The sequence below is a fragment of the Capra hircus genome, assembly GCF_001704415.2.
Source record: "Capra hircus breed San Clemente chromosome X unlocalized genomic scaffold, ASM170441v1, whole genome shotgun sequence".
NCBI classification, from domain to species: Eukaryota; Metazoa; Chordata; class Mammalia; order Artiodactyla; family Bovidae; genus Capra; species Capra hircus.
The window spans coordinates 24,190,907-24,216,588 of NW_017189517.1; the positions used below are offsets into that span (position 1 = coordinate 24,190,907).

The 25,682-nt window shown below is 40.2% G+C and overlaps 1 protein-coding gene and 1 non-coding gene across 3 annotated transcripts in view; one reads left to right on the forward strand and one right to left on the reverse strand.

Annotated features, from left to right (window-relative positions):
* Positions 1-6,486: 6,486 nt before the first annotated feature.
* ZDHHC9 (zinc finger DHHC-type containing 9) overlaps positions 6,487-25,682 on the reverse strand; it is a 30,077-nt gene continuing 10,881 nt past the window's right edge. Inside the window, exons 4-11 of one of the 2 annotated variants that reach the window (XM_018044208.1) lie at positions 24,038-24,198; positions 19,937-20,095; positions 14,905-15,042; positions 13,951-13,999; positions 13,091-13,193; positions 12,080-12,183; positions 11,583-11,679; positions 6,487-8,055 (exon numbers count right to left, since the gene is read on the reverse strand). In XM_018044208.1, coding sequence (XP_017899697.1) covers positions 7,942-8,055; positions 11,583-11,679; positions 12,080-12,183; positions 13,091-13,193; positions 13,951-13,999; positions 14,905-15,042; positions 19,937-20,095; positions 24,038-24,198 — 925 coding nt within the window. In that variant the 3' untranslated portion in view covers positions 6,487-7,941. The remainder of the gene's footprint in view (positions 8,056-11,582; positions 11,680-12,079; positions 12,184-13,090; positions 13,194-13,950; positions 14,000-14,904; positions 15,043-19,936; positions 20,096-24,037; positions 24,199-25,682) is intronic. The other variant, XM_018044209.1, reaches the window with a different exon arrangement.
* Positions 23,493-23,565, forward strand: TRNAG-CCC. Its single transcript has one exon. It is a non-coding gene; the product is annotated as a tRNA-Gly (tRNA).

Consider the following 25,682-nt stretch of genomic DNA (forward strand, 5'->3'; position numbering starts at 1 on the left):
TTACTGAGCCTCTAACTACCCTTGGAAGGTAGGGGAGGCCTAGGCCAAGAGGGCAATGGGGTTCTTCCAGTCAGTGGAAGCTCCTCTAGGGCAGAAAGGAGAGTACTAACAGTTAGCAGCTCTGGCCAACCTGACTTCAAGTATTAGGTCTCTTACTCATTAGCTGGATCATCCTGGACAAATCGTTAAACCTCTTTGAACCAAACTTTCCACGTCAGTACAGTAGGGATAATAGCACTAGTCCCCATGATGGAGCTGTTACCTAGACTGAATGAAGTAGTGTATGCAAAATACTTGGCATAGCGTTGAGCACAAAATTCATGCACAATGAATGATATCATGTCACCATCCTGTGACCTCCATTTCACTCCCTTTAAGGCCCATCTCTCCTTGGACCCCTAGTTAGTGCAGTGACCCAGAGCAAAGGCTTTGGAGTTACTAAAGTGTCTTCAAATCCTGGCTCCACCACTTACTAGTTAGTTACACAATTTGAAGTAATTACAGACACATATATTTCTTTTCTATAAAATAAGAATAATGATCTATATTGTGATAAATATATCAAGTGAACACTTTATACACCTTAAACTCACACAATGCTATGTTAATTAAATCTCAATTTTAAAATAATTTAAAATAAATAAAAATAAAATTTAACAAAAAAGAATAATCAGCTAATAATACCTACCTCTTACGGTCAGCAGAGAAAGAAATGAGATAGTGTATAAAGTTCCTGGCACATAGTGACAATAAATCGTGGAATTTTACATTTTTTGTAACCTTCAAGGTACTAAGCTCAAGAATGGGCACAAAGGCCATGCTGACACGTGCTTGTCTGCAGGCTAACTGCTGTAGCTCAGAGACAAGCTATCTCGAAGCTTCCAGAGGGTGCTAGCATTCAGGGTAGGGGGTTCCAGCTCTGGTGTGTGGAGAGGCTGGTGATGGGAGAAAGTCCATCTGGGAAGCCCGGGACAGCCCTTGCTGTGCCCAGCCCATAGGAAGATGATCAGCCCTGGGTACCAGCCTTATTTTAGGCAACTCCCTTGGACGTCCATGTGCTGCCAGAAAGAAGTGGATAAAAGCCAGATTCAAAAAGAAAGAGCATCAAGTCAGGATTAGAGGCTGAAGCAGTTAGGGGAAGCAGTCAGCGGTATCAGCACCTTCCTCCTAAACCATCTCCCCTGTCACTCGCCACCTCTCTTTCCCAGTGGAGCCATGGGAGACAACGGACTTTAAAACCAAGCTAACAGAGGTCTGTAAAGGGAAAAATGGGCCCTGATCACGGTAGTCTCAGTGAGGTTCACCGCCTTCCCCCCCAGCCTCCCAGGCAGGAAATTCAGGATGAGGTATGAAGTTTCCCAGCTGGGGAAAAGAAGTGGCTCTCCCACCCCTCCTTCACAATAAGGCTACCTTCACTTCTCACACAACGTCAGCCACATTCTATGTTGCTTGGCCAACAAACAACACAATCAAGTGGGAAGGAACTGCCTCCCCTGTAGACCCAGCCGACACTCCTCCTCCAGGAAGGCCCTAAATAAACGCAATTCTATAGCACTTGATATGTAGACTTCACCTTTTCCTATAACTTCACAGTTACCAATATAGCATTTGTATACCACTGCCTCTGGGAGCTGCCAGGGATAGCGTCAGAAAGGGCCCAGGGCAATGGCCCTCACAAAGGGACAGGCAATTTGACTGTGGGAACCCGGCTAGGCAACTTCCTGACTTTCTGTGCTAAAGAAACCCCACCATCAGTTCAACCTAAGTGCAGGTGTCTGAAGAGAGATTTAAGAGATTTAAGTTTAAAACAAAAACCCAACAACTGCCCCCAGACCAGCTCAACTATATATAGTCAGCCCTCTGCCTGCCTAAAATGGAGACATCATTGGTAAAATTCACCCAAAATGGCCAAAAAAAAAAAAAATCCTAAAATCATCGCTGCTTCTCAACTCTCAAGAGAATGGGGTCAACAACGCAATTTTGCCTAAAGTTAGCCCTAGAATGTGGTCAGTTTTCAACAAGTATTTATTGAATGTTAAATAAAGGAAAGGTTCATTTCATTTCAGTGGCACTTGGAATTATTCAAACCACTTTCTCTGTCTACACCTGCTCGACTGAGGGGTAGGGGGGGTTATGCTGGAAAACTCTCTGGACTCGGACTGAGGACATCTGGATTCTGGTCTTGGCTTTACCAGTAACTGTCCATGTGACCTTAGATAAGCCGTGGTACTTTCTGCTGAGAGACAGAGAGGGTGCACAAAAGTGAGCACAAGCAATATGAACTACATGATTGATTGGTGTTTTCCTTTCAGGAGTGTCATGGACAGAGGCCAGGTTTTATGACAATCATGTCTCTAGTTGGGGCACAAAACTACCACCCACGCAGGCAAGTTGGAATGGTCAGATAGCTGAAGACTGGCAGTGGCTTGCAGAAAAGGTAGTGGGAGGGGAGCTTGAAGAAAGTGAAGAGACATGGAATGTTAGGGTGGTAAATCTACGCTGTGCTCCAGAGTTGTAAGGACACTTCTAACTCAAGGCTCCCTTACTTCCTGGCCTATGGTGGAGGATGAGCTCCAAGCTTCCATTTATTAATGACAACCCAGTCCAGTACTCTTGCCTGGAGAATCCCATGGGGAGAGGAACCTGGTGGGCTACAGTTCAAAGAGTCACAAAAGAGTCAGACACAACTTAGTGACTAAACAAGAAAAACCCCTAATGCCAAAAGAAAGATAAACAAAGGACTTAGCCAATTCACAGGATAAAAATGGCAAGAAACATAAGGGAGGTGCAGAAAATGTTTTACCTCATAATTAACGGAATTAGGAAATGAAGGCATGGAGATACCAGTTAATAACTAGCTATCAGATGATCAGATGTTTAAATAAGGTGTGTTGAAGGAGGCTCTCTGATACAGAGGTGGTAGGACAAACTGGGTCAGCCTTTCTGTAAAGTAATTTGGCCATATTTATCAAGAGCCATTGGAGGAGGAAGTGGCAACTCACTCCAGTATTCTTGCTTGGAAAACCCCATGGACAGAGAAGCCTGGCGGGCTATAGTCCGTGGGGTCACACGACTAAAGTGACTTAGCATAGCACACATCAAGAGCCATTAAACTCAGTAATTCCACCTTTAGGAATTTATCCTAAAGAAATAATAACAGATATGCCCATATATAAGGAAGTTCATCATAGCAATATTTATAATAAGGAAAAATTGGAGATGCCTAAAAAATGTCTGACAATAGGGGAATATTATATATATATATCATGGAGTCATTAAAAAACATTTTCAAATAATTTAAAATGGTATGAAAAATACTAAGTAAAAAAAGCTGGATTACAAAACTATATTGATAGTTGAATTCCAGTTATGTTCAAAAATATGTGTATATATATATATGTATATATGTATGCACAAGAAAAAAGACCAGAAAGAAATAAACCAAAACATTAACAGTGATTAATATATTTGGTGATAAGTTTATGAGTGATTTTTTTCAATCTTCTTACATTCCTATATTTTCAAAATTTCAACATGTGTTACTTTTAAAATTTAAAAAGCACATTAAAGGTATAAGGAGATGAGGGGCATTGTTGATTTTCTAAGTCTTCCAAATATTTAGAGGTAGAAAGGGACCTTTGAGATAATCTAGTCCAGGGGTTCTCAACCCTCCCTTCATATATATAATATTTTGTAATATACCCTTGGCCTGAAATGCATTTCACAGTTAATATAAACTGCTTATACTCATAATTTCCAGAATAGCAATATAATACACTAACTATAGTATAAAGAAGAAACAAAAGGGAAGTCATTTAGAATCAGATAACTAAACTTCAGATGCAAATGCCTTTATAAGACTATACTAAAAGCTCTACTAGTCCAATGCTTCCACTATACATGCAGATTCACTGCAAACGCAAGTGCTACAAAGGAAGAATAAATATTGGAGACTTAAAACACCATGAATGGCACTCCTGTTGGTGACCTGATTTTCAAAAGTCACAACTCTTGGTAAATTTCTGAATAAAGGACCATCTTTACTCAATTTACATAATTGCTGCATTACTGGAAATTCAGTGTATAATATTAAAACTATAAAAATATGTTTTGTGTTTACTTGTATAACGATTAGATAGTGGTACTAGGTTTTTCTACCTATACTGATGTCCTATAGGGCATCTCATGGTTTACAGAAGATTTCTAGTTCCCATTTCCCTTTCATATTTATCCACAACATGAAATCCACAATGACTCCCTTTTTAGGGAGTATGCCTTGCATCCTTTAAAAGTAATGATATTTGCAGTTGTAGCCTTTGAAACTATTTCTAAAGCATATTTCCAAAGAACCGCAAGCAATTCCTAGAATGTGTTCTCAAAAGTGACACAAATGCTTTTTGAATCATTGGAAGCACTGGTCTTCTTTAGTAGCACCAAGGCACGAGAGAAAATTATTTAAAAAAAAAAAAAAAACATTTACTGTGATCCCTTGGTGATTTTCCCTAGCCCAGCCCCAAGCTTCAGAGGTATAAAGTGAACTGAGCTGGAAGAAAAGGACTAACAGGGCCAGGCCTTGGGGAGAGGGAGGGGAGCTAGGTTGCTAGGTTACTGCTTGAGCCAATCCAAGTGGTCCCAGAGGGGCACCAGACACAGTACTGGTCCCTCTCTCTGCCTCACTAGGCTGAGGGCCCTCTAAAAGGGAGGGGGTCAAAAGGTGGTGGAGGGGTCTGGTCATTCACACTAGGCACAAGTAAAGAAATGAGGCAGAAGCACAAAGAAACAAACATCCTTCTATTTCTACAACTATTCAAGTCTCCTTCATTAATTGGCTTCCCCCCAGAAAGGATTTCTTTATTAAGAAACACCAGAGAGTGAAAATCCCACCATACACATACAACACACACACACACATTTGTAGGCTCACACAAAAGTGCTGAGATTTACATATTAAATTGCATTTAAGTTAGAAAACAGATTTTAAAACAAAATAATCATTTTTCCCTCAATAAGGTAACGAGATTCATTCAGCAGGAAAAAGGGACTTATGGGTAAAGGCAGGAAGGTCAGGACAGGAAGAATGGAGTTTAGCTGCTATAGATTGAGAACCCACTGCTGCCACTGGTGAAAAAAGCAAAGGGGGAGATGGTGTTCTCATCTAGGGCAAAGGGGGCCCCAGGGCCAAAGGGACATGAAAAATAAAAAGGCCCCAAAGAGTCAAATTCCACCAGCCCCCAGAGGTTTTGGATTCATGCCAACCATCCTGGCCTGGGGAAGTGGGGAACATAGGAAACTTAAGGAATGGGGAGGAAGGGGAGAGGTGGAAAGAATGTCAGCCATTGAAAAGAGTAAACAATTTAAAGCCTATTCCCCTGGGAAGGACCAATTCATCAATCTCCACTCTGATCAGAACTCAGACTAGGAACAGTCCCAGCTGGTGCATGGTATGAATGGACAGATCTTCAGGCCAAGGTCTTAAAAATAGAAGATTTATAAAGGAAAAGAACAAGGGCAGGGAGTAGGGAAAACGAGAAGCTTTAAAAAAATCATTTCACACTAGTGATAAGGGGTTTCCATTTTGACCCTTCACCTCAGGAAAAGACAGCTTATCTAATGGACCCAAGGGTCAACAGAAGAGTGGCTGAGGTAAACTGGAGGAGAGAGGACATGGGCTGAGACAAGATGGGCAGAGAACTGACTAAAAGCAGTTTCATCTGAGTGGCGAGTTAACTGAAAAAAATCTAGTATCTTCCCAACTTTCCAGGCTTGGCCTTATTTTGAACTGACTAAAATCTAACTACAAGGACAAAACCGAGAGAGCCAGAAAAAGAATGGGAAAGCAGAGGCAGATAGGACAGGAATCAGAGTCAGTCCCAGTCCCAGTCCCAGTCTCTCTGTCTCTCCAAGGACTGCTAACCTCAAATCCTGCTACAAGGAAAATAGGAAGACAGAGAAAAATCTGTGAGCAGCCAAGTCTCATTACTTTTGATTAACTGGGGAGAGTGAAACAGGAATTGGTAAGGAATTTTGATTAGAGACCATTTAAAAAGAAATATTACCATCACTCGTAAAAGATCACTAACAAAATATTTCTGGGGGCAGGGGGCTGATAAGCCTGCTTTAATAACCAAGACTCATCTGCAATTAAAACCATCCATCTATATAAAAACAATATCCTAATAAAGAACTTGTTCTCTTACTTTAATATAACCCTCGACCCTCCCAAGCTTTCCAACACTGTCCATGGCCTTGAAAGGCTTTTTTTTTTTTCATAGTTCAGAATAAGGTAAACTTCAACTGAGTGTAAAATAGATCAGTGGAGAGTTTGGGAGCAATCTCTCCAACCCAAGGGTCCCCTGGAAAAGGGAAGTATGGGTAGTAGTAACAAGCAACCCCTTCAACCCCACCCCCACCCCCCATACCGCCACACAAAGATACTTACACCCCACAGTGGTTCCTGAAGTGGAAGGGGAAGGAGGAGGCAGGCAGTTTGCATTAGACACAGTTTAATCACCTTCAAATAGATTAAAAGTTCTGGTTTACACTCCCCGCCCTCCCCAGAAGTCATCCAGACAGGACCCTGGCTTAGAAAGAGAAAAACACAGGTGCTCTAGGAAATATAGCCACATATAATACATAAATTTTCTTCCCTGAAATAGAGCAGGTCCTGAGCAGAGCTGACTGGGGGCCACAACCCACCCCCAGGGTGAAGTGACTCTGGGACTCTGCCGGTGGAAGTGCTGGAAGATTGGGGCCTGGAGGAAGCCCCTGGTGTGGTTACCAAGCCCGAGATGGGCCAAGGCCTTGGAGTGGGTTACCTGGGAGGGCAGCAGTGCGGGGCTTTCCCTCCTCACTCAGCCAAGGCCTAATGGAAGTACTTGTTATCCTCTTTTTTCTATTATTTTTTTTTCTGTTTTGAGGGGATACAGGGGGAGAGGAGAGGAGAGGAGAGCCTCTCTGTGCCTTGGTTTCCCCATTTGTGCATACAGGGCCTCTACAGGCCTCACACAGGGAGTCTGAGGGGGTAGTGTTTAAGTGAGCACTCGGGCTTCCTCTGAGGAAAAGGAGCCACCAAAGTGCAGACTTTTATTACTGCTGTTCCTGCTCCCAACGGGAACAAGAGTCAAAAGGAAAACAAATTAAAAGGGGCTAGTGAGAGAGGAGGAGAGATGAGACAGAGAGTGTGAGGGGCCGTGCCACTGGCATCTCATAAGTTCTTATTGAGAATGGCACAGGTAGTAAAAAGTTTCTGGGTAGTCTACAAGAAATGTAAATTGTTATCTATACTACAACTACTTACATATATCTCACAGGAAAAGAGTGGGGCTTAGGTGTTAAGAGAGTGGACAGGGGACAAAGGAGAAGCTACACGAATAAATACAACAACTGGAAGCTACCTGCCCCATTCCTGAAAGGATTTGCTGGCAATGTTGGCACTTTGGAGCCGTGAGAATCCTCCAAACCTACTCTCCATCCTCCTCCATTCTGAAGGCCTCGAGAATCCAGGTAGAATGCCCTGGCCAGCAGTCTCTGTGACTGCCTCTGGACTCGTGACATGCAGCAACTTGAGGGGAATTGAGCCAGTCTCAAGGACCTTTACCCCAGGATTGGGCCAGTGACCCCAAGCAAGAGAGCTGGGATCTGGAGGGAAGAGAGGGGAGTCCAAAGAGACTCCGTGGCTGAGGCCATGGAAAACCAGCGCCAGGGCCCAAGGGACCCATTTGTCCAGTTACCAGAGGTGACTGACATCTTCTGCGACTGCTTAGAGTCCAGAAATTAAAAAAGCTTGCAGCAAGAAAATGTCAGTTTACAACAGGGTGAATAAAGACCAAAGAAAAACAGTGAGAGGAACAGCTTACTCTCTCTCTGTCTCAGGTTTACCTTCTCCCCTTAAATCTCTCACAGCCCTAATCAAACACAATGAAAGTCTCTTCCATACATAGGCTACTTCTCAGCTTCCGTCACCTCCTGTGGGGGCTCTGGGGGCTCTGGGGGTGGCATCTCTTCAGGAGTGCTGGTGTCCTCCGGCATCTCATTGCTTAGATGGTCTATTGGGGCCTGAGAAGGAAAAGTTATCAAAGTCAATACAGAATCCAAATGGAGATAATCCATAGACACTGAACTCATCCTCTGAACCCATTAACCACACTCATGGCTAGAGATATGCTCTCACCAGCCCGAAACTCAGAACCAAAACTAGACTATTGTCTTCTCAACAGAAAGCAATTGAAATTTGAGTTCTACTCTTAACTGCCTGTTGTGGACAGATGTTTCCATTATTATTCATGATAATAATAAACGGGACCACAAATAATTACACAGATCACCTTCCCTCTTTCACAACAGAATATTATAACATACATGTCTCACAAGGTCTGACACAGTGGCTCTCAATCTTCTTTGGGCCCTAATACGTGGCTCACTAGAACAGTGATTCTAAACCAAAGGGGGTAGGCTAAATTTTCAGATGGTACATCTGCTTTGAAAATATCTCCTGAATGATAGTCAGGGAAGTCTCCAAAATAATTTCATTTATATTATGTGAAAGTGAAAGTCTCTCAGTCGTGTCCAACTCTTTGTGACTCCATGGACTGTAGCCCGCCAGGCTCATGGAATTCTCCAGGAAAGAATACTGGAGTGGGTAGCCATTCCCTTCTCCAGGGGATCTTCCAAACTCAGGGATCAAACCCAGGTCTCCCGCACTGCAGGTGGATTCTTTATGACCTGAGCCACCAGGGAAGCCCATTTATATTATAACATCAAAAAGAATAAAAGACTTATGAATAAGGGTCACAAAAGAAATATAAAACTTATACTCTGAAAACTACAAAACATTGTTGAAAGAAATTTTAAAAGACCTACATAAATGAGATTATAGCCCATATTATTGGCTCAGAAGACTTAATCATGTTAGTCTTAACATGTAATTATGTTAATCATAATATTCTCCAAATTAATCTACAGATTCAATACAATCCCCATCAAAATTTCAGCTGGTACATCTGCAGAAATTGATTAAGTTGATTCTAGGAGTCATATAGAAATTAGAAGGAACAGAACCAAAACAATTGAATAAAGAATAAATTTGGAGGACTCACACTTCATAATCTCAAAACTTACTACAATGCTACAGTAACCCAGATAGTGTGATACTGGCATAGGAATAAACTTATTGATCAGTGGAATAGGACTGAAAGTCCAGAAACAGATTCTCACATTTATGATCAACTGATTTTTGACAGGGGTACCACAACAATTCAACAGAGTAAGGATAACCTTCAATAAACTGTGCCAAGACAACCGGATATCCACATGCAAAATAAAGAATTTGAACCCTCTACCTCATACAATATACAAAATTTAACTCAAAATGGATTAAAGAACTAAATATAAGAGCTAAAACTATAAAACTCTAAGAAGAAAACAGAGTATAAATCTCCATGATCTTGGATTAGGCAATGGTTTCTTAGATCCGACAATGAAGTGAAGTGAAGTGAAAGTCACTCAGTCGTGTCCGACTCTCTGCGACCCCATGGACTATATAGTCCATGGAATTCTCCAGGCCAGAATACTGGAGTGGGTAGCCTTTCCCTTCTCCACGGGATCTTCCCAATCCAGGGATCGAACCCAGGTCTCTGGCATTGTGGGCAGATTCTTTACCAGCTGAGCTACAAGGGAAGCCCTGACAATGAAAGCGCAAGCAAAAACAACCACCAAAATAGATAAACTAGACTACACAAAACTGAAATCTTTTGTGCTTGAAAGGACACCATCAAGAATGTGAAAAGACAATATACAAAACTGGAGAATCTTTGCAAATCAAATCTCTGATAAGGGACTTCCATACAGAATAAAAAACTCTTACAACTCAACAATTTAAAAAAAATCCCAAACAATCCAATTTAAAAATGGACAAAGGATCTGAATAGACACTTCTCCAAAGAAGAAGATACACAACTGGCCAATAAACTAATGAAAAGATGTTCAGTATCATTATGCATCAGGGAAATGCAAATCAAAGCTACCATGATATATGGCTGCACATATTCAAGGATGGCTAGAATCAAAATGGTGGATGATAATAACAAGTGTTGCCCAAGATATGGAGAAACTGGAACCCTCATATGCAACTGGTGGGGGTGAAAAAATGGTACAGCCACTTTGGAAAACAGTACAGCTGTTCCTAAAAAGGTTAAACATAAAATTATTATATGACCCAGTAATTTCATGTATATAGTCAGGAGAAATGAAAACATATGTCCATGTAAAAACTTGCATACACATGTTCATTTCAGCATTATTCATAATAACCAAAAGGTGGAAACAATCTAAATGTCTATCAATTGATGAACGTATAAATAAAATATGGTCTATCCATATAATGGAATATTATCCAACCATATAAAGGAAAAAAGTACCACCACAAGCTACAACATGGATGAACCTTGAAAACACAGTCCTAAATGAAAGAAGCCAGTCACAAAAGACCACATATAATACGACTGCATTTATATGAAATGTACTGAAGAAACTTAACAGTTGCCTAGGGATGGGACTGTGGAGAAGGCAATGGCACCCCACTCCAGTACTCTTGCCTAGAAAATCCCATGGATGGAGGAGCCTGGTAGGCTGCAGTCCATTGGGTCGCTAAGAGTCGGATACGACTGAGTGACTTCACTTTCACTTTTCACTTTCATGCATTGGAGAAGGAAATGGCAACCCACTCCAGTGTTCTTGCCTGGAGAATCCCAGGGACTGGGGAGCCTGGTGGGCTGCTATCTGTGGGGTCGCACAGAGTCGGACACGACTGAAGTGACTTAGCAGCAGCAGCAGGGATGGGGCTGAGGGAACGGGGGGGGGGAAGGGACAGTGACTGCTAATGGGTACAGGGTTTTTTTTGGGGGGGGGTGAAGGGCAATGAAAATGTTTAAAAATTGATTGTTGTGATGATAGTGCAATTCTGTGAATATATTACAAACCAGTGAATCCTACATTTTTAATTGAGATTTTATGGTATCTGAATCATATCTCAATAGAGCTATTATTTAAGAAGAAAGTTCAAGTAATAACTTCTGAGGAACATACTTTATTAAAGCACATCTGAGCAGTATAGCTGGGAGAGTTTCCGTAACACCTGCATATTCCAGAGAAGCAGCCCCCTTCTATCAAGGTAATCACACCACTAACTCCGACCCACTCCCCTGACCACTACCACTGCTCCTATAGCATTTTATTCTTCCCTCATCAAGACACTTGTCACTGTACCAACTAACAGCCTGTTTTATTGTCTCTCATCCCCACTACACAATGAGGTCCGTAAGATCAGGGACATTGTGTGCCTTGTTCATTAGTGTATCCTTAGCACACTTGGCTGGCACAAAATGTTGGAGAAATGACTAGATCTTAATCTATGTCAAGGGCACAAAGATCTTAAGAAAATGTCAGCACAGAAGCAGACACAGGGAAGCTGGAGTGATTGGACACAAAATTGCCTAATTATATTGCTAAGGTATAAATTTACCCTATACCCTCTATCATCGAATCAGTTAAAGTCTAAAAGCTTTAAAAAAGTCAGGAACACTTACTGGGCCCTGAGGCAAAAGGCTGGTACTCGCCTCTTGAGTACTGGGGGGTCGACTTCCGCTTTCCTCCAGTGGCAAAATACCCCTTCGATCCAGCACACTGAAGGAGATAGCAGAGTTAACAAAACACCTCGCATCCACCTGTCCATCCACCCACATCTGCTTGCTGTGTGTGCTGGAAAACACAAGCCTGCCCTTTGGCAGTCTAGCCTGATCCAAGCACGCACCTCCTGCCTTCCATTCACTTTTTTCTTCCACAAATCATGGAATACCACATTAACAAAGGAATAAACAGATGAAATAAGAATGAAAGGTCATCCCTTCAAAACAACCAGCCTGTGGTCTACGGTCCATGTAGATATGGCACCCAGGGACAATCCCTGGGAAGCCCTCTTTTGACACCAAGAGGCCATGTTCAGAAGAATGCATCAGACCAGGTGACAGGATTGGGTCTAACTGCTTGTCCCAAGAGTCCCAGAACCTTCCAGTCCTTTGAGTACCTGGGGGGCAAGGGGCCACACAGCACTTCACAACAGTTTTTCACAATGTTGCCATGGCTATAGGGATTCTGGACACGATTCTTCCCTGTCCATGAGCCTTTGATCTGCAAGATAAAAGCCAAGGCTTACATTAAACATTATGTTGAAGAAATACATAGGGCATGGGAAGATGGAAAAGTTCTAGAGATGGATGGTGGCAATGGTTGTACAACAATGTCAATGTACTAATGCCAATGAATTGTACACTTAAAAATGGTTTAAGATGGTGTATTTTATGCTATATGTCTTTTACCACAATAGAAAAAAAAGAAATATATGCATAGCCATGGAAAAATATTCACAACAGAGTTGAAAATGTAGATACCTGAGCGTTATATATCATTTCCATTTAAAAATACATAATATTCATGTCAATGTATGGCAAAACCACCACAATATTGTAAAGTAATTAGCCTCCAATTAAAATAAACAATTTTTAAAAAAAGAAAAAAAAGAAACCCAGACTGAAAAAAACCCCCATAATATACTCAAATAAACAAACATGGGAACAAGTCTAGACAAGTCTAGAAGACTATAGATCATACCATAACAATGGTGAGGCCTAGGAGGTAAAATTACAGGGACTTATTTGCTATTTTTTGTTTATCTGTAGTTTCTGATTTTCTACAATAAATATGGATTAATCAGTAACTTTTTAAAAGCAAGGATGTAATTCAATGCAACTGTCTCTCTCCATTCCAAACCCAGTTAGTTAACTTTTAAGGACGTATGAACATTTGAAGACCTTGTGCCTACCCAACCATTCAATCTCTTTTTCCTCATTCCCTATAGGCATTCAGCTCCAAACAAAGCAGTCTGCTTGTTCTTCTACACACCTGGTTTAACCAATTCCCACACCTGGCTTCTGCCTGCCTCAATCTCCCAGACCCTGGACACAGTTCTCTAGCAGGTAATTAGAGAATAGGCTTTTGGTAGAAGAATATGTGATAAGGAAAGGAAAAGCTGACTCACATCTTCATTGGTTGTCTGGTTGAGAGCCACAAGGAAAGTGTGGAATCCAGTCAGTCCCACGACGGACCAGAGCGTGAAGAAGCAAATGAGTACTTCTAGAACAGTGAGGTGTTGTTAAGGAATGTTGAAGAAGCCACACCAGGGGACTTAATGCCTCAGCCCATGTTCATGGCACCAATCATACCATCTTTACCCCTTGGAACATACATCACAAATATATATCCATTTATAACAACGGATGAATTCTAAACTCACTGGCTGTATCCCTCATGAAAAGTAACAGACTCCTGTTTATACACTACAAGGAGCTCTCTAACAGATTTAGTGTATTTAGACGTTTTCTGTTTATTCATCACTGGCTCTTTGAAAGGGACATTTAGGAGGGGTCCAAAGCAAAACAACGATGGTCATCTCTGCCACCGGAAAACAAACTCTATAAACAAAAAAAAAACGCTGGGAAAGAAACCAGAATGTGATTTCTAGAAATTCCAGTTGAATCTCCTTCTCAGAAATGTAACTGCTGTACAAAATAAGCCTTAGCTGTAACAGGAAGGTGGGACTTCTAGTGACACAAGAGGTCTATTGAGAGCAAAGTACAGCCCACTAGAGAAGGCAGAGCTGAGCCTGGGATCAGAAGGACTTGGGAGGGAAGCAGTGGAGACAAGGGTGAAAAAACAACCTCCCTTTAAGCCCCAGCCATTTTCCATTCTGGTTGCTACCAGTAAGACTACATTTTTCAATTTTAGACATTGGCACTCTCTGACATCTGAAAAATGAGATGGTGGAGAACTGCAGACAGAAAGCACGCTGAAAAGTAGTTTAAGAGGGCTGCACAGGGACCTACTGCCAGGGGAGGATATGTTCCAGGAGTTTCTTTCAATGTCTCCAGGAAGCCAATTTTCAAGGATTCTGTGAAATTGGGAGGAGGAGTAGAAAGATTAGTAACTTCAGTAAAAAATATCCACATACTCTAGTGCCTACTTTCTTCCCTCCCTATCCTTGTTACAAGCTGGCAAGAGATAAGCCCTCATTCAGGTAAGGGACTCTCCTGCAAACTGGTGCTCTCTTGACTAAAGGGTTCACCTTTCCAACGCAGGACCCAACACAACTAGAGAGTCAGCTACAAGCCCAGCATCTGGCTCCCCTCCCTTCTCCCTAACCTCCAGCTATGGGCATGCAGCAGGGAAATGCATTCATAGGTGAAAGAAACCAGAAATATCCAAGAAAAATCCTCTCTCTTCACCAATCTATATCTCTCCACTGTTCAAAACCCAGCTCAGAACTCATCTCTTCCCAGGGAGCTACCCTGAGGAAGACCACTCCTTTAACTCCACATCCTGTCTGTTCTTGGGCTGTTGGATGTGTGGGGGTGTGTGCATGTGCAGATGTGCACAAGTGTGTGTTTTCTATCTTCCGAAGCAGACCATGAGCCACTAAAAGACATTTCTCTGGTATAACCCCTTCTACCACCTGACACCAAGCAGGTCTTATGAGGCAGAAGAGAGGACACATACACCAAAAATACATCCCCAACCTTTGGGATCACCTGGGACATGCCAGGTACTCTAGGGACAAACTGGTAATTATGGCCCCGATCCCTAGCAGAGGGCCACTGAGAAGGCCAACATGCTCAGTAAATCCTGAGGTTTGGAGCTCTGCTCAGGAGCAGACAGTAGTGCTCACTTCTAATTGTTCCTAAGGTGCCTTTGCAATGGGAAAGTCTCCCCAGGATACGGAACCACTCCCCTAAGCTGTCCTCAAGCCTCCTCCCTCCACCCACCCTTCCACCAACAGACACTGCCCTGTATACTCACTGAGAGCCACATAGACGATGTTGAAGGCGAAGACATAGATCGTGAGGAGGGAGAGAGACAGGATGAAGAGGTAGAAGTAGCGGTAGTTCCTCTTTCCAACACAATTCCCCACCCAGGGGCAGTGATGGTCGAAGCGCTCTGTGGGAGAAAGAGAGAGTCCAGCACCAAAGCCTCCAAGACGAAGCACAACCCCACCATCCACTTCATACGCAATTCCCAGACCCTTAGGGTCCTTGTGTACTGCAACTGTAAAAAACACTGGTTTTCACTTTTTGCAATATTTTCACAACCATCTCCTTCGATCCCCACAATCACCCTGGGAGTTAGGCAAAAGAAGATATTCTTTTCTCCATTTTACAGATAAGGAAACTGGCATAGTGAGGGGTTAAGTGATCTGTCTCACCGTCAGTTAACAGCACAGAGCTTGTTTTTCCCAAGAAAAGTCTTAGTACGTGAGTCTACTAAGTGCAGGAAGAATAAATCAGTATAAACAGCCAAGGAAATTTTGAAAAATGAGTAGTGTGGTTTTTCTTAAACTCCAGTTAGTAAAAAATTACACACCTTAAATGGTGTGGCATAGCTTAATGGAATGGAAATCACCCAGAAATAGAATATATAAAAATCTTCTGTCTGGGAAAAGCAGTGCTACAAAACCAGTGGTGAAAGGCAGTGTCATTCCATAAACAATTGGTTACTTGACTGAAAATAAGCTTCAATCTTTTTTCCTCACATTATTTATCAAAAGTAATTCCAGATGGGTTAAAGAATTAAATGTAAAAGCAAAGTAAAACCTTAAAATAACCAAAAACACTAGGTGAACATTTGTCTCCTGAATGGAGAAGGGCTTTCTAAGCATAAAAGTAATGGAAAAAAACACAGATGACAAAGAAATGATTTGACTTCATACACTTCAAAAAATATTTCCAATATGTTAAAAATACTATCAGGAAAATGAAAGAGGAAGAAAACCCAACAGGAATATATTTGAATTTTATAACTTAGTGTATTAAAAGTCCTTATAAATCAATAATTAAATACAAATACTCCTTCAAGAAAATCGTCAAAAAGCAAAACAGTTAATAATACCACATAAACATATATTTAGTCTTCTGATTCATTAATAAGCCAGTGCAATGCTGCTGCTGCTAAGCCGCATCAGTTGTGTCTGACTCTGTGCGACCCCATAAACGGCAGCCCACTAGGCTCCCCCGTCCCTGGGATTCTCCAGGCAAGAACACTGGAGTGGGTTGCCATTTCATTCTCCAATGCATGGACACCAATAAGAAAGTTTTTGCCTATCAAAATAAGGAAATATAAAATGATATTCAATGCTAGTGAGAACAGGGTAAAATGTATAATATACTGTTTGTGGAACTACAAATTGAGAGAACCTTTCTGGAAAGCAATTTGGACATATGTATCAAGAGCCTTAATAATGTTTACGTCCCTTTGGCAGAATAAATCCATTTTCAGTAATTTCTCATAAGGAAATAGAGAAGAGCACAGAAATTTAGGGTCAATACGTTTTCATTAAAATTTTTATTGTGGTAAAATTTATAAAACATACAATTTGCCATTTTAACCAATTTTAAGTGTAAAATTCACTGGCATTAATTACATTCACAGTGTTGTGCAACCATCACAAATACTTATTTCCAAAAATTTTCATCACCCCTAAACAGAAACTCTGTACTCATTAAGTAGTAACTTTCCATTTTCCCCTTCTCCCAGTCCCTGGTAACCTCTAATCTTCTTTCTATCTCTATGAATTTGCTTATTCTAGATATTTCACTTAAGTGGAATCATACAATATATGGCCTTTTGCATCTGACTTCTCTTACCCAGCATGTTTTCAAGACTCAACCATGTTGTAGCATGTATCAGCACTTCATTCCTCCTTATGACTGAAAAATATTCCATTGTATGGCTGTACCACATTTTTGCTTATCTGTTTGTTGAGGGACACTTGGATTGCCTCCATCTTTTGGCTATTGTGAACACTGATGTACAAATATGTTTGAGTTTCTGTTTTTCAGTTCCTTTTAGTATTGCTATGGACAGAATTGTGTCATTCCCCCGCCTCCCTAAAATTCATATGTTGAAGCCCTAAGCCCCAATATGACTGTATTTGGAGATATGGCCTCTAAGGAGATAACTAAAGTTAAATGAGATCATAAGGGTGGGGCCCTAATCCAATACAACTGGTAGCCTTATAAGAAAAGGAAGTATGCAAGCACAGAGAAAAGGCCAGGTGAGGACACAGCCAGAAGGTGGCCACCTGCAATCCTCACCAGAAATCCACCCAGTCTGCTCTGTGATTTTGGACCACTAACACCCAGCACTATGAGAGAATTAATTTCTGTTATTTAAGTTACTGAGTCTGTGGTATTCTGTTACGGCAGCCCAAGCACACTAATACAGGTATATATCCAGGAGTGGAATTGCTGAGTCATATAATTTTAACTTTTTGAAGAACTGCCAAAGTATTCGTCACAGTGGCAGCACCATTTTACAATTCCCACCAGAAAAGTATGAAGGTTCCAATTCCACCACATTCCTAAACTTATTAATTTTGATTAATGTGTTATAATAATGAATGAAATAGGATTGTGAATAATATAGACTGATAGCAGATTGCCTAAATAAACTAGAATATAGCCATATGATGGATTATGCAGTCATTAAAATAGCATATTCTGGGACTTCCCTGGCAGTCCAGTGGTAAAGACTTTGCCTTCCAATGCAGGGATGTGGGTTCAGTCCCTAGTCGGGGAACTAAGATCCCACAGGCCATGCAGTGAGGCCAAAATAATAACAATAATATATTCAAAAAACATTTATTAAAGATGTAGAAAAATGCTCAGGAGATAACAGTAAATGACAAAGGCAGGACTAAAAACTCTATCATGTAGATAGAGTTTTACAAACAAGAGAAAGACTAGAAGGAAATACAACAAAATGGAGAATGAGTTTGGGATTAAGTTTTATTTACACCTGTACTTTCTATCTTTTCTACAATGAATGTGTATTATTTTAATGAATCAAAAAACCCACAAAGAATAAAATACATCATTTTTAAAGCACAATGAGCTGTGTACCAGTCAAAAAAATAAGTGTTAAGAATGGTGCATCTCCTAGTTAAAGGGCTGCAATATCTTTTCAGAAAAAGGAATGAAGATAGCCTTACTTTAAACAAACCTGCCATATAAAAAACATTGGAAAATATATATTCATACAGATATATTTTTATTATATTAAAATCATACTTTTTTCTAATAATACAACTAGTACATGCTCATTGTAGAAAACTTGAAAATAATTTTTTTCTAATGAAGGAAACAAAATCCCTTATAACCCCACAACCTATAGATAATAGACAATAAGCATTCTGGAGAACTTCCATGCATAATTCTTTATATATACTTATATTTTTTTCAATGGGTAACTGAGATCACACTATAAATGTAGCCTATCTTCTATTTTATTTCATTCCACTTTTCCCATAGACATAGATGAGCTTTTCCCATAGACAGAAGTCTACTGCATGAATGTCCCACAATTTATTTGACCATCTATCTACTGGTGAACAATACGGTTCTTTCCAATTTTTCATTATTATAATAATCTGGAGGTAAATATGTCCATACCTAAATCTTTTACCATATCCTTAATTACTTTCTTGGGATAGATCCTTAGAAAGCAAGTTAGTGGCATCAAAGAGTATACATGCTCTAAAGGCATGAATCTTACTAGGTTGCCTTCCAAAAAGTTTGTTCCAATTTATATTCTCACTAGTGTAGGATGAAGCATTATCAAGTTTTCCTTGCTGAATTTCTAGATTTAAAAAGATCTTGTTTTAATTTTTCTCTTTGATGTTGAGTAGAGATGAACATTTTTTTTCATGTTAACTAACTAAATGCATTTCCTGTTTTATCTGCTGTCCATATTTCTACTAAAATATTAGGGCTTCTTCTTAAAAAAATCAACTTGCATGAGTTCTTTATGTTTAAGAATATTAATAAGGAGATGAAATTCTTTCTGAAAACCGTCACATCAGACTTTCTTGAAATATCAACTTTCCTGATTCACTTAAAATGTTTCAATTTATAAAAATCCTATCTACAAATATCTTTTACCATTTAAAGTAAGATACATCTTCCCACCCTTAAACTAAAAAGAATTGGCTAATAAGAGGAAAGCAAGGTACTCAGGCATACTCCATGGCATATACGAAGAATGCTGGAAGAATCCTTATTGATAATATAAGGAACTGCACACATTTGCCTTTCAACAGACGTATTTACTGTCTGTTTTTTATTGTTTCCAGGGCTCAGCATACACTAGGCAGTGATTACAACTAAGTCACATATATATGCAAATAGAAGCACAGACCCCTGTATTATGCACACATACACCTGCCACACTTGAAGCAGAAGCAGAGAAAGAACAAATGAGGATTTTGGAATTAGACCCTTTCCAGCTTCATACAAACCTACACAAAGGTGCTTCACCTATTCCCTCATCTGCAAAATGGGGATAATATCTATCTTATGGTGTTTTTATAAGTCTTAAATGAGAGAAAGGGAAAGCACTTAGCACAGTGCCTAATATATACGAGAAATTCAATAAGTGCTAGCAACTTTTTTCTTCTTGGGAACACCACTTCTTATTTAGCCCTTCCTTCCTCGATGCTGCCCTCCAGTGGACTAGGATTCTCCTCCCCCTTTATAAGGTGGGTTCCACTTGAAACAGATTCAGCAGAGGAAAATTCAGATTTGAAAAACAGGTAAAGTTTATCTCTTCATTTACAAGAGGTTTTTTTTTTTTTAGACTAGAGGATATTTAAATTATGATCTGATCTACAAAAGTATAGTTGATTTACAACTGTTCAGAAGCTTGTTTCCTATCTAAAGTTTCTTAACTAAATCTAGCTCATTTTCTATCTAAATCTATCTTCCCGTCCCCAAAAAATCACTCTGATCCTCTTCAACTCAGCCTTTCCCCCAGGCAAAGCCCCTTTGGTTTTACTCACCCACACAGTTGTCACAGATGCTGCAATGAGAGGCCCGGGGAGGCCGGAAGATCTTGCATGTATAACAGTATTTCAGTTTCACAATCTGGTTGTTTATCTGGAAATTCTTGATACGAGGGGGTGGTCGCTGGCCTTGGGGCACCGCACCATTGGTAGCTTCTGTAGAACAGTAAAGACAGTTAATACCACCTCTCCAAGAGCAATGAGAATAATCAAAGGTTCCCTAGGCCCACTGTCATCTCCAGACTAGACTCTCAACATCACAAGAGTATCTTCCCAAAACTCCACTGAGTGCCATGCAATTATTTTGTTTACATGTAAAAAAGTGTTTCTTCAAGCTTTTTGGCTGATAACACAGAAAAACATTCATATAAGAAGAAATAAAAATGGCTAAAAAATATATGAAATAAAAACATCCAACTTTACCTATAACCAAAGAAATAAAAAATTAACACAAAGTTACCATTTCCACTTTCTATATTAACAAATATTATAAAGAAAAATACTCATTGTTGGCAAGGATGGGGAGGAGGTACTAGTAAGCAATATGGCAGTGACTACCAAAATTTTAAATGTGTATACTTTTGACCCAGCAATTCAACTTCTAGGAACTTACCAAATTACAAAGAGATGTACAAAAGATGTTAACGCAGGATATTTGTCACAGAAGTCCCTTTTAATAGTGAAAGACTGAAAATAACCTCAATATCAGAGTAGGAGATTGGTTAAGTAAATTATGATACACACATGGGGTGAAATATTATGTAGCCATTTTAAATGATGTATGCATTTTAAATGACACAGGAAAATGTTCACAACATACTGAAAAATGAAAATGTATGCTAAAAAGAAACAGGTATAAAGGATTTTATCTTGCAAAAGTAAATACATGCATGAAAAAACTGGCAATATTTAGAATCAGAAAAACAACTATTTAAAAATAAGTGATACATGCTTATTGCAAAACAATTCGAAAAGACAGAAAATACGAATAGAAGACAAGAAAAGTCACTGACAATCTCTCAACTCAGGGATATTTATGCATTTTGGTGTATTTCCCTCTATTCAACAGATAAACAAACATTCATAATTTTTTAAATTTGAGATTATATTATAGATACAATTTTATACCTTGTATTTTTCACTCAACATTATACAATGGGCATTTTCCCACAGTTGTTAATTGTTTTTTTTCTGAAAACATCATTATCTATATTGTATCATATGCATGTACTGCAATTATTTGAACCAATCCATGTTATTGGGCATTTAAGCTATCTCTGGAATTTTGCTATTTAAATGATGTTGTATGCAAAAACTTAAAACGTTAAAGACAAAGCTTGTTCCCTTTGATCTCCACCCTAATCACAATCTCCTCCTTTTCCTCAAGAATATGTTTATGTGTTAAAATTTATTGCTAAATCATAAAGAAAAAAAGGAAAACATGTTGAAGTCTGAGCAGTAATATATTAAGTTGCTGTCATTAAAATAGCTAGGAAAAAGAAAAAAGTGATGCATTAAAAATCTTTCTATGATTATTTGTGTACATCCCAGATTATTTCCTTTAGCTAATCCTGAGAGAAGTGAAATGACTGAGTCAAAGGGTAAGAACCCTAAAGCCCATGTCACTTATTGCCAAACTGCCTCCCAGACAGACTGTATCAATTTAATGCCCGCCCATCTGTAGCATGTGAGAGTGCCTGTTTCCTTGCACCCTTGCTGTGCAGGATAATTCTAAAAACAGATTTTTTTCAATTCACTTTGATTTTTAAAATATCTGCCATATGGAACTTTTTTCCTTTTTTTGCAGAGTGGGGCGGATGCTGTGAAATCAAACAATAACAGTGTGACATAAGTCTTAAAAGAATGGGGAGAGCTATTCATTAGAGGATGATCTAAGTACCAGCATGTCACCTTAACATTCTTCTGCATGTGCTTTGCATGAAGGCACCTGGGAGACAGAGTTCATGGCTCACCCTCTCCATGAGGCAGGCTACTAAGCAAGGGAACCACATGTCTTCTTCTCTCTCCTACCCAGCCCCCACCCACAGCATACCTGGTACAGAGCCAAATGTAAGTTGACAAAAACTTATTAACATAAACATATGTATGAACTCAAGAATACACCCTACTATTGACAGAAACATGCTAAATGCAGAGGTAACAACCTGACAGCTCAAGACTGGGTCCTGGGCCCAGCAATCTGACAAAACAGAGCTAACCTTGCTAACCGTCTGCTGTGAGAGGCAAGATCACGGCAAAGCACTGCCTTGACCTTCAGCTTCTCCATATGTGAATGGAAAGAGGATGATAAAAGAATAATAACCCCGAGAGAGCAAAGACTACACTCATAACTGTCCCTTCCTATCTTGCTGCTAACTAGCCCAGGTCTTCCCCAACTCCAGCTGTGCCAACAAGCCCCACCTCTGTTTCCTTCCCACAACCCCCACCCTCACTGCGTCCCTAAGTAGTCTGAGCTCAGATGTGCACAAACCCGTGTCCCCTTAGCACAACTAAAACAGACTGAAATTTTTCAAAAAGAAATCCACTAAGAAGCAAGATAAACACAATTAAATAAACAAAAGAAATACAAAAGCTGGAAGCTTTCAAAGCAAGAATATCAAATCAAAACATTGTACATCTTAAACTTACACAATGTCACATGTCAATCATATCTCAATAAAACTGGGGGGAAAAAGAAGCCAACTAGAACTGGGAGAAAACATTTCCTTGACAACAGCACGCATATAAACATTAGGAAAAAACTCAGGATGAGAAGTACAGAAATTATATTAAAAATGATAAAAATTGTATCAAAGGGTACAAAATTCAGTCTGAAAACACAGAAAAATATACTATCCTCTTGGAGAGGCACATAATATTTATACAAATATAAATTCTCTCAAAAATAAGATATAAATGCAATATAATACCTATTAGAGCTCTAACATGTTTATATCTTTCTAATTAAATAAAATAATATTATTATTAATAAAATCCCAACAAACAAGCAACAATAACAACAAACCACCTGAAGGAACTAAAGGCTAACCACGGATCAGTGCTCCATTGGCATGGCTTTTAGTCTTACAAGTCCTGGGTCCCTTTCTTCTACTCTACGTGACTTGGATACTGACTCTAGCTACTTGAGTATCAGACTTGAGAACAACTTAGGCAGGCACCGACTGCTATTGGATCTGGTGGGCTCCCAGTCTCTCTGAGTACTGGCATCAGAGCCTTCTTTTGCAGTGTGAGCTCCTAGGATATCCCCTCCTCGAGTTCTGGAATGTTCTGCTTCAATTCATGAAGGCACTCTGGCTGGCTCCTGGTTAGTACAGCACTTCATCTCTGTCCCAAAGAGCCCTACCCTGAGCTGCAGACTGCACTGTGATGAGCTTGTAACTACTTCCTTTACCATTCCTAGAATTCTCGATGGTTCCTGGCACCATAAGTGTCCCCTTTCACCCTGTGTTTTCCTAAAGCAGGAATTCTTAGTTAGAAACTCATGCGAGTGCTTCAAAAGATCTATGAAGTCCTGAAATTATATCCAGGGACTTCCCTGGTGGTCCAGTGGTTAAGACTCTGAGCTCCCAATGCAGGGGGCCCAGGTTCAATTCCTGGTCAGGGAACTAGATCCCACATGCCGAAAACTAAAAAGATCTTGCATGCCCCAACAAAAATCCCATGTGCCCCAACCAAGATCCAGTGCAGCCAAATAAATAAATAAATAAAAATAAATAAAAAATTGTATGTGTGTGATGCATTTAAGAATATTTTTATGAAGAGGTTTATAGTTTTCATTCAAAAAAAAATCAAATGAATTGATGACCCCCCAAAAGTTTTTATTTTCTTAATTTAAAAAAAATCCTCTTGGAAACAGTACAGCAGGACCTTGGTAAGAGATCCTTCCTGAAATGCAACCCCAAAGAGGGAAGAATGAAGTTCACATTCTTTACTGAGTGGTAACAATCTCAGATTCAGGATCTCTAGGGGAAAAAGCTGGAAGTGAGTATTAATCTGCAACTATAATTATGATTCCACTCCCTTACCAATCAAAGCCACTCACTGTACAGCATCTTGCCAGCTGGTCAGAAAACCCACCTATCTCCATTTCTATGAAAGCTGCTTCATCTGGTAGGGCCCGAGGGATCACTCCAGGATCACTGAAGCTGGTCCTCAGCAGGGTAGCCATGGAGAAAAGGAATAGCATGGCAGCGAACACAGGGATGGCAGGAGACAGCTGAACAGCCAGGTAGCGGCATCTTGAAGAAAGCAGACAATTGAACACCTAGTTATTCCGACCCAATACTGACCTCAAATTATTACCAGTGTGTCACTCTGGTCTCCACAACAAAATCACAGTACTTCAAGGGCAGGGACATATTTTTTACTTTTCTCAAATTACCAAAACCTCCTAACATATGGTTCTGCACATACTAGGAGCTCAACAAATACATCACTGATTGATGCTACCTATAATATACAGGAGATAGTCTAAGGGACCTCCGATACCCCCAAGCCCAGTCCCTTGCATCAGCTTGCTGGCAGCCACATTTCCTATGCACTTCAGCAAAGGCTCATACCTGTTAAGGTCTGGGATGTAACTGAGCCTGGATTGTAAGCACCACAGGTTGCTCTCACTCTGGGAATGTCTAGAGTTTTTTGTACTCACTCATCTGACATTGGGCCTGAGCCCAAGGAGGGGGAAGAAAAGATAAGGACCAGCCATGAAGCAGAGTCCCAGTGTCAAACAGATGGTATGTCCAGTGTGTTCAAAGGCCACTGAAAAGCTTCAGAGATGCTGCCCGACTCTGCAACATCCACTCACTCCTCTTCCTTCCTCAACTAGCTCAGCCAGTAGGTGACCAGTGACCATAAGCAAGTGAATAAGAAAACTATATCTCTTTAGCACCCCTTCTCAATATCATATTTCTTCCCCTCCTTCCCCTTAACTCACCTGGAAGGCCATTCCTCTCCCTCTCTGGATATCCCAGCTCTACTGGCCTTTCAGACCTAAAGCCATCAATGCCATCATTGTCACCATTACAACCACAATTTATTGAGCACACACCATATGCACTTGGCTCTTCAGACACATTGTAGCATCCACTTCTCACACAACATCTGTGATAGCTGAAGAATCTGGGATTTAGTGAGGTCTTGCTTCTTCCAAAGGCCTATCCTAAACTGCACTGTTTTTCACTACGTTGACTTCATCTCCCCCAATTAAACTTCCGAAGAGCAAGAACGTTGCCTTTTAGGAGTGGGAACGCCTGGGTTTGAATTCTGGTTCTACCAGCTCATGTTGGGGTAACTGAGTTAACTTCTGTCTCCTTACCTATGAAATGAAGATGATAATAGTAGTATTTCATAGGGTGGTTGTATGGCTCAAATGCATGAATACAAATAAAATGCTTAGAACTGCCCTTGACACATAGTAAATGCTAAGTAAATGTCAGCTATTAGCATTATCATCATGGATCTCTATCTCCCTGAGCCCAATACAAGTATGGGAACAAAGAAGCTATCAACAAATACGTGTCCAGTTGAACTGAATATCAAACCAAATAAATGGGAATATGTGATGAGAGTTATCACTGACCTATTTTTATTCTCCTTCTCCTGATGCATATTTCCTCCTTCAACACAGAAATCTTGTCTCGGAAGCTGACTATAAGTAGATGAATAAGGACCAGAGAGAGAGTGAAGAGAGTAAGCTAAGGAAAAAGGCTTACCTCATCAGCAT